The 9,006-nt window shown below is 38.0% G+C and overlaps 1 protein-coding gene across 1 annotated transcript; it reads left to right on the top strand.

Annotated features, from left to right (window-relative positions):
- Window positions 1-1,289: 1,289 nt before the first annotated feature.
- Window positions 1,290-7,534, top strand: LOC139726579 (adrenocorticotropic hormone receptor-like). Its single transcript, XM_071637567.1, has 2 exons — window positions 1,290-1,505; window positions 6,782-7,534. The coding sequence occupies exons 1-2, from the start codon at window positions 1,290-1,292 to the stop codon at window positions 7,532-7,534; spliced, it is 969 nt and encodes a 322-aa protein (XP_071493668.1).
- Window positions 7,535-9,006: the final 1,472 nt, after the last annotated feature.

Below are 9,006 nucleotides of genomic sequence, written 5' to 3'. Positions count from 1 at the left end.
GAAGATCCGTTTCATGAAGTCATCACATAAAAGTCTTCACGTTAATCTCAGAATGGCCAAAGTCGATCATAATAGCTATGTGAGACCTTCAAACCCACTTCAGAGTTCCTAGCTTCATACATAGCCATAAGTGTGTCTTGTGAGCAAAAAATCATTGGACTTTCATGACACTGATGACAACTATAGTGTTTGAGTGCGTAAAATGCCTTAAATTATATTGTTTATAAGTTGAATAACTACTCAACCTTGTGCCCTCAACGTGGACAAGCCGCACAACAAAATTGGGAAAATATTTAAGAAGACCTCGACTTAAAGGGATTGTACAGTACTGGCTGAGGAGGGATTCATGCAGGTTTATAACATTCCTAAGTGAGATAATGAGAAACCTCTTGAGAAATATGAAAGAGCATGTAATTTTAAGAAGGATTCAACGTTTATTTGATGAAAATTGGGTTTCCAATGGCTGAGATATAAAAAAAAATGATAATAATAATAATAAAAGACGACAGGCCACACCTTTTATTAGGATCTCTTTGTTTCACCTTGCTTTTTGGATATCTCAGCCATTTCAAAACCGATTTTCATCAAATAAACTTTTGATACCCCTTAGAATTGCATGCTCTTTGACATCTCATAGAGTGGCTTCTGAATATCTTGCAAAACGTTAAAAGCTAAATCTTCACCTCAACAAGAACTGCACAGTCCCTTTAACCCTACCTTCAAAGTTGAGTATCAGCATAAGTTCTATGTAAGTCTGTCATCATTATGGTCATACGTTTGAACCCAAGTAATATACAACGGACGAGTCGTTTACCGTGGATAATAAAGTATGATATGATAGCATTATGATATCTAAATGAACAGATTGTTAGAGTTAAGAGGTAAGTGAATCAAACGTTGGCAGAATAAGGTTTGTTGGCATATTTACAGAACCTTTCATACATTGTGCTACTATTCCACCTCAGACCCTCAATAACAAAACAAACACAAACCAGCTTTATGCGATGCTAGATTTACAAGGGGGAATAAAAAGCAACATACCGAGCGTCCGACGAACCTGAACAGACTTAAAATACTTACCTGGAAGTTTCCTATGGGTTTTGAGAAAGGGAGTTGTGGAACGAATAATTCACAATCACTTTTGAATAGAGAGGCTGTGCATTCAAGACCTCTCAAACTGGGTGTTTGCAATCCTACGCTGAAATACTAGTAGATATTCGTATTTGACATAGGTTAATTGATTGGATAGATCATTTCTACAGCTGTGGTGACTAAACTGTACAACAACGATGGATATCCCTGGAATGATTCTCCATTATTTGCTGCTTATCTTCACGGCTTCGGCGGCTCTTATCAACTTCCTGACGATTTGCGTTATCCTTGCTAGTTCTCAGCTACGCAAGAGGCAGAATGTTTTTGCCTTTAACTTGGCCTTAGCTGATTGCCTTGCAGGCGTTCTTATATTTGTCCGAAGTCTTGGACCTCTGTTGGACGAAGGTGCAGCCGTAAGTGATAATATCACCTTATAACATATCAATAGAGATATCTGTCAATCTTTCTCATGTCATAAATGAATTGGATATTCATTCCCTCATTTATCTATCTATCTCTATCTATCTATCTATCTATCCATCCATCCATCTATCTATCTGTATATCTATCTATCTATCTATCTATCCATCCATCCATCCATCCATCCATTCATCTATCTATTTATCTGTCTATCTATCTATCTATCTATCTATCTATCTATCTATCTATCTATCTATCTGTCTATCTGTCTCGCTGCTTATGTAACAATACATTTCCATATTTTGATGCACATACACTTTACACAGGCACGCCGCAAGTGAATTCCAATTTATGTAAGAATTATCCCATCTTATATCCGCTCTACAAATTACCGACTGTATATTGGATTAGGAGGGAACCCGGCATAACATTATCAGCTTATTGGCAGGAATAAATACGTTTGAATGCGTTTTTATCTCTGATTAAAAGATCTTGCAAACTGCTTTTATGTCTTCGAGTTGATTTTTAAAGACTATCAGCAACCAAGGCATTAAAAAATGTTAACAGCTATTGAAAAGTGATGAGAAAAGATCCAATGCAAACAATTATAGATTCCACGACGTATTGCATGGAAAAGAACTCTGCCCTTTTTTCGCAAAGAAAGAAGGCCTTGTTAAAGAAGAATTGCTGTAATATCATAAACATGATGCAGACGTACATTTCTCTCACTCTCTTTATTCTTCATTCAAATACTTGAGGTACCACGTTAATAAACACTTGATAGATATTTCATGCGTTCCATATATTGTTATGCTTCAAGAAAATTACATTCAATGATGATAAGTTGATAAGCTAAGGGTATCTGTTTTGAGGAAGGAAAGAGGAAAGGAAGACATCGAACTCTCAAATGAACATTCAAAGTTAGGGCTTAGGAAATCGACCATTTTCGTCCCAGAGAACATCAAAAGGCGAGTGAGTTTATCATGTATGCAGTCCTGAATGCGCTGCCCAATTTTTACATTCTTTTTAGTTCCCATAGTAATGATCTGATAGTACTGAGATTCTACAGCACGTCCTTATTTGACAACACACTTGTCTTTTCTTTTCAGTGTAATGTACGAGAATACCAGTGGCCTCATGCGAATGGGCTTGTGCAAAACGTCAATGCTAATCTGTTATTTATCTTTAAAATGTTCTGTACCTGAAGGTATTTAGTCTTCTTTAAGTCAAGATAAGCATTCGACAACTTTTGTGTGGACATTCTCTCTTGATTGTTTTGTCTACATAAGCCTAATTGTATACAAGTGTTTCTTTCTGTTCAAACAAAAAGTTGAAAGTTGAAATTTATCTGTTTCACGTCGAGCTGGTGGCCTATTTCAGTAAAATATCGATACAAAGCAGTTCCTTCATCATTTTGTATCTTCTCTGACTTAATCCAAATAATAAAGTATTGATGTTGATTTCCCCTGGCAATTTCAAAATCATAACACAAGTGTAGGTCTAATCATGAATCAATAGAAGATGTAATATTTCACCCTTTATCAATTTATTTTGTATGCAACTGTGTTTTCTTACCTATGGATATGGATGTTTATTATAGATTGCAAATGTTTACTAAAGATTGCAGTGGGCATAATCTATAGGGAACTGGTCAGAAAATAATACTTTGGTAAGGAAATGAAATCCCTGCAATTATTTCTCAGGATTTACCTATTATTTCTAGTCATATCCATGGACAATCATTATGGAAGTGTTTCAGCCAGATTTGTCCCAATAAAGCGGTCCATGGTTCCGATTAAGCGATGGAAATAACATGTTAAAAATTTGTAAACCCTACATCAAGTTTTGTTGCACTTAAGTGGGTTCCCGCTAAAGCGGTTCTTGATTAACGGATGAGCACTGTACTTGCATTCTAGCCTTTTGACAAAGTCCTCTCGCTGCATACTTTGCCCATATGGGCGAGGGAAGCGTCAGAAGCTGAGCGTTACGCCATTATTTGCTCACCATCATACAACAAGAGGGGCTGGTTAAAAGGCTACTAGTTCTTGCTTTTCAAGATTCAAGATTCAAGATGCGTTCGAATGACACACGCCTTAAGAACTGACTAACACCACCACCACCACCAACAACAACAACAACAACAACAACAACAACAACAACAACACGAGATTGCTTTGCTCATCGCAAATGCTGACCGCGTGTTTTGTTCACGGAAGTTTATATATATATATATATATATATATATATATATATATATATATGTATATATATATATATATATATATATATATATATATGTGTGTGTGTGTGTGTGTGTGTGTGTGTGTGTGTTTGTGTCTAGTTGAAATCTTTTTCGTGTTTTCCACAATTAATATACAAACATAAATCTCACTTTTTTTCAGTGACAGAAATAATGCATGTAAAATTGTATAGAGAGAAAACAATAATTGAAAGCTTACAGAAGCGATACATTGCAATGGTTGCTGAGGTACAGTAACAAAAGTGGAATAATTGTCAATATGCACTGTGTGAAAAGCAAGAACAAAAATCGAAGGACCTACTGAAAAGACAAATCTTGTAGAATGTGAGCTCCTATTGTCCAATAATGTTATGTTATGTATCTACAGAAAATTTGCAAATTAGTGTGTGGAGGAACTTCGGGATAATGCATGTTTGTTTCTATTTATTGTTATTATTATTTTTTCTTTTTTTGTGGGGGGGGGGGGGGGTTCGTTCTGAAGTCATGAAAAAATAACGTTTAGGCGACAGTGCGGAACTTGCCTGGCCTATAATCATAAACATTCTCTTGCTTCCATCTCTGTGGCCCAGTCAACTGAGTCGAGTGCGTCAGCTACCGCGCTCCGCTGGGTTCGATTCCCTCGCTGATAGGGAGAAGGCCGTGTAGTCCAGATTTTTCCCCACCATTTATTGCAACAGTCGGAAATTCCACTGCAGTGCAACTCACTAAATGGTCTCCTAAATACCATACTGAAAGTCCAAAGAAATCCAGTAGAGTAAAATGGTTAGATTTGCATGATATGCAAATTAATTCCGACAATGATAAAAAGTAAATGGCCATATTCTAAAAGAGCAGACTTCAAGCTTTAAAAATGATGTATAACTCAGTACAAAGGGACTTTCCATACCTATCCAAAACACTGAAAAGAAAGCAAACACACACACAAAAAAAAACCTTCACCAGATGGGAAAAGAGGCTTTGAAATTAAGGGTGGTATAAGGGTGTACGCAAGCGCCTAATCTCACCAAGTTGTGCTCTGTACCATGAATGGGACAAGAAAAACAGGTCGGGTAAAAATCCACAGTGACCATAATGAAAGATTATCAGATTAAGCTAAACCACTTTTCCCTTCATAAAAATAGTCCATTTAAAACTGGTACTAACTTTCAAGGCGGCAGCACCATCGAATCAATACAATACAAAGCAGTAGAATGCAATGAATGTTTTACACTTCACGTGCGGCTCAGAGCGCTTACAGAATAGCAAAAATTAAAAAGAGAAAGATTATTTGACAGAAAAACGGAATTGTAAATAAAACACAACATAGTGATCAATTAAGATTAAATCTATCATTTGGACACCTGGTAAACACTGGCGTAGGTCCAACCTAGGCATTTATTATGTACATTATACACATGTTTGCACACACATACACAAACATGTAAATACCTATGTGCAGAACTGTCGATTGGAGTCAGAAAAGATATGTTTCCAGGTCTTTTTTTTGTGAGAGAGTTTGTTGATAATATAGACTGCCTGATAATCAAAGCAATCAAGGCAATCGTGGGGGAGCTGTGGCATAGTGGACAGGACTCCCGACTTGCGATCGGAGGACCCGAGTTCGAATCCCGCCCAGTGCTTACGTCCTTGGACAAGATGTTTTCACCCACTATGTCCCTCTCGACCCAGGTGTATGAATGGGTATCTGGCAACGCCATGGAAATAATAATTATATATAGCAGGGCCCTCAGGTTGAGCAGTGGCGAAACTGAAGAGGCTACCCTGTGTAAATAAGACCTTGTTATTATTATTTACAGTTTTGTCAATTGAAAGGGAAGGGTACGTAAAGGATTCGTAAGAAATGTGTAGGGGCCTGGACGATACAACTAAAATGTTCTTTAAAATGTTCTGGCAAAACTCCAGTTTTTGATGACCCTATATTTTAGAATTATGTAGAAGAAGAACTGTTCTTTCAGAAATTATAAATAAGTAAAGATTAACTTGACTCACCCAATTTACCAATCTTGAGTCCTCAGTTCAAATCGGGGCGTGCGACCTTTGTCATTGTTTGTTGGCTTTATGATGCGTGGTCACAAATACGTGTACACTTTTGTATCCATGAAATGTCGTGACACTAATAGAAGAGGCATTGCTTTACAACATAATAGGTAGTGAAGAGGGTGCACATTCAAGCGTAACTCTGCGGAAGGTGACCAAATTACCCCACCCACATGGCAATATAGAAAACATGCCATCTATCAACGCGAATCTCTTTGGCCTAATCGTACATGTATTTAAAAAGTTCTCTCTGCTGTGTAGTAAGTGCACTTTTATTTTAAAGAAATGTAATGGAATTGACAAACTAGACATTGTTCTACAATATGAGTGAAGCCTGTTGTTATTTTACCTACATCCTTAATGTAAGTTTGATGTTATGATTCTGGGAAGCGCTGTGATGTGATACATGTTTACTTGTTGTAACAGCGCTTTTGAAAGTACGTATATTGTATTGTACTGTATTGTAACCAAAATAAATAATTATTTTACTATCCCTTTAACGACGAGGTGACTTAAAATCAGCAACTACCATAGTACCAGTGACTACTGGCTTGACTGACGATGGGGATATTAATGGCTTTCAAGCTGTAATTCTGATGGAAACTCCTCCATGACAATCTTCCAATAATAAAGTTCAAGAGATAAAGTTTTCTCAAATGCACGCTGTAAGAGAAACGTAATGACTCTCTGTTATGCACGTATAGTAGAGATCATCGCTCAATGCAGATCCAAATCTTTCAATGACTGATTTAAATTTTCTTTTTTTCAGCGTCATAACTCCATTGATAACATCACTACTTATCTCGTGTCATGTATGCCATAATATGTTCCTATCAATTGAAACGGAACATTATTTTGATAGCTATCTTTTGGTGTAGGCATTATCTCTTTGTTTTCATTTTTCTTTTGGATTGTTAAGGAGTCTGCTCTCTTATATCTTTTTTTCTTCTTCTTTTTGTTTTCATTGATCAGAACCGGATCGACGAAGCCAGTTGGATAGAGCCTGTATTCATTGCAGCCCTTCTGGTATCCCTTTCCAGCGTCCTGGCGATTGCCTTCCACCGATATATCGTCGTTCGACTGGATCCATTCGGCCAGCGGGGTATCGCTACACTGCCTCGCCTGATTGTCGTCTGCGTAATCATCTGGGCGATATTCCTGACAGTGTACCTGACGGTATCGATGACGGTCCAGTACTATTTTGTCAGCCTCTTCATGTCGTCCATCCTCATCATGGTCTTCCTTGTACTAACCTCGATCTGTTACGTGCTGATCTACCGCTCGATCGCTCTCACCCCAACCGATCATGAAGGGCGCGGTGATTCCCTTCTTGCTAAACGCACGCAGGAACAGAAAAGAATCATTTGTACGTTCGCATTGATCGTTGGTATCTCTTTTGTCTGCTGGTTCCCAATGTGCATCATTCTCTTGCTCGAATATCATGTCGAAGCGGTGCATGACTTGGACTGGTTTTGGTATATATCTGACACGGCTTTCTGTTTAGTGGCCCTCAGCGGGGTTATTGATCCCGTGATTTACTGGATTCGACTTCGAGAGTTCAGAGGGGTGCTGCTAAGCTGTTGCAGAAAGTCGTCACAGAGTGACCAAACCCTTGGATTGACCGACACTGATGTTAACATCATCAGTGAGGTCAACCAGGGTCATGCAAATGGTAACAAAAAGTTGATGCATATGAATGACGTTGGAATCGTCAATAACATATAAAAAGGCCGGAAATATTCATACAAGAAAAATACTCTAAATAAGCATTTTGTGGCTGATAAGGTCATCTCAAGTGCAAAGTGGCACATTCTAATCACGTTCAGACAATAGAGAGAATACAGTGTCACAGTGTGATAAACACAGTTTGAACACAATGTGAACACAATGTGAACACAATGTGAACACAATGTGAACACATTGTGAACGCACTGTGGACACAGAGTGAAATCTCTTCACACTGTGAATACGATGTGAACACATTGTGAACATAGTGTGAAATCTCTTCACACTGTTAAATTGAACGTTTTAACAGTGTGAACACATTGTGAATAACCAATTCACAGTGTGACACAGACTATTACTCTGTCAACACTTTGTGCAAAATCATAGTGTGGAAATGATCTCCACACTGTTAAATTCGAGCATTTTCACATAGTCGACTATGTGACCACACTGTGGACACACTGTGAACACACTGTGGGACACGGTGTTTTTTCCAGTACGGTTATAAGAAATCACCTTCCTATTAAAAAGACGTTTACCCCAAGCATTTAGCTCTTTTAGATCATGTAGTTACTAATTTACGTTCCGTAAAATCATTTAAAGAGAATCGTGCATATGATCATCCCTTAATATTTGTGGACAACAGGGACACGCAAAACTTTTTCCACATTTACTTTCACATTTTTTTTTTTTTGGTTTGTGCTAAGGAATGATTTCATGACGTGATTCCGATACTAACATGACAAATGAATAGTCAGAAACTCGTTTAAAACACTGTAAAACGTGAAGTAAAACCCGTATACGTAAAACGGGAGGGGAGGGGGTCGAGGGGGTGGAAACAGAAAAAAGAAAACAGAAGAAATGAAAAGAAAAAATGGAGGGGGCGCGTACGTGCGCCCCTTTTATTCTTTTTTAAAGGCGCCCCTTCCTCTACGGAATTCCTGGATCCGCCCCTGTGAGTGTGCCTGATGTCATTCTTCCATGTAACTATCGTTGCACTATATTATGTTGAAATGTATAGGGGTGTGCAGATTCTTTTCATGGCCTGTAGTGAAGAGTAGGATTGAATTGTATTACGATGTAACGATTTTGCTTCACAGCTCTCGAAAATGACATCCCTGTCCTGGGTGTCAAGTAACAAGAATCCCGTCCTGGGTGTCATGTAACGAGAATCTTCATTATCTTCATTTTTTCCCCGGCGTTGATTCGTTGACCTGTTTGTTTCCTATCGGTCTGTCTGTTTGCAAAGTAGGTCAAAGAAGATGTGAACGGATTTAGAAGGGAATCTGTTAGGAAAATTGATGATGACACAAAAAAGAACAACAGCTGATTATTATTTCCAGTACCGATCCGGATAAAAGTCTTGATCCAGGATTAATACAATATATTCTTGTGAAGGATTCTGTATCATTTGGATATAGGGTCATTTTCAGCACATGTATAATCTACATAATGAATAGCTGTGTTATGAC

This window comes from Diadema antillarum, unplaced genomic scaffold (assembly GCF_040938485.1).
Source record: "Diadema antillarum isolate AM-2024a unplaced genomic scaffold, OU_Dant_1.0 seq00000090_RagTag, whole genome shotgun sequence".
NCBI classification, from domain to species: domain Eukaryota; kingdom Metazoa; phylum Echinodermata; class Echinoidea; order Diadematoida; family Diadematidae; genus Diadema; species Diadema antillarum.
The sequence above is the reverse complement of the archived record's forward strand: the minus strand, read 5'-3'. Positions and strand labels throughout refer to the sequence as shown.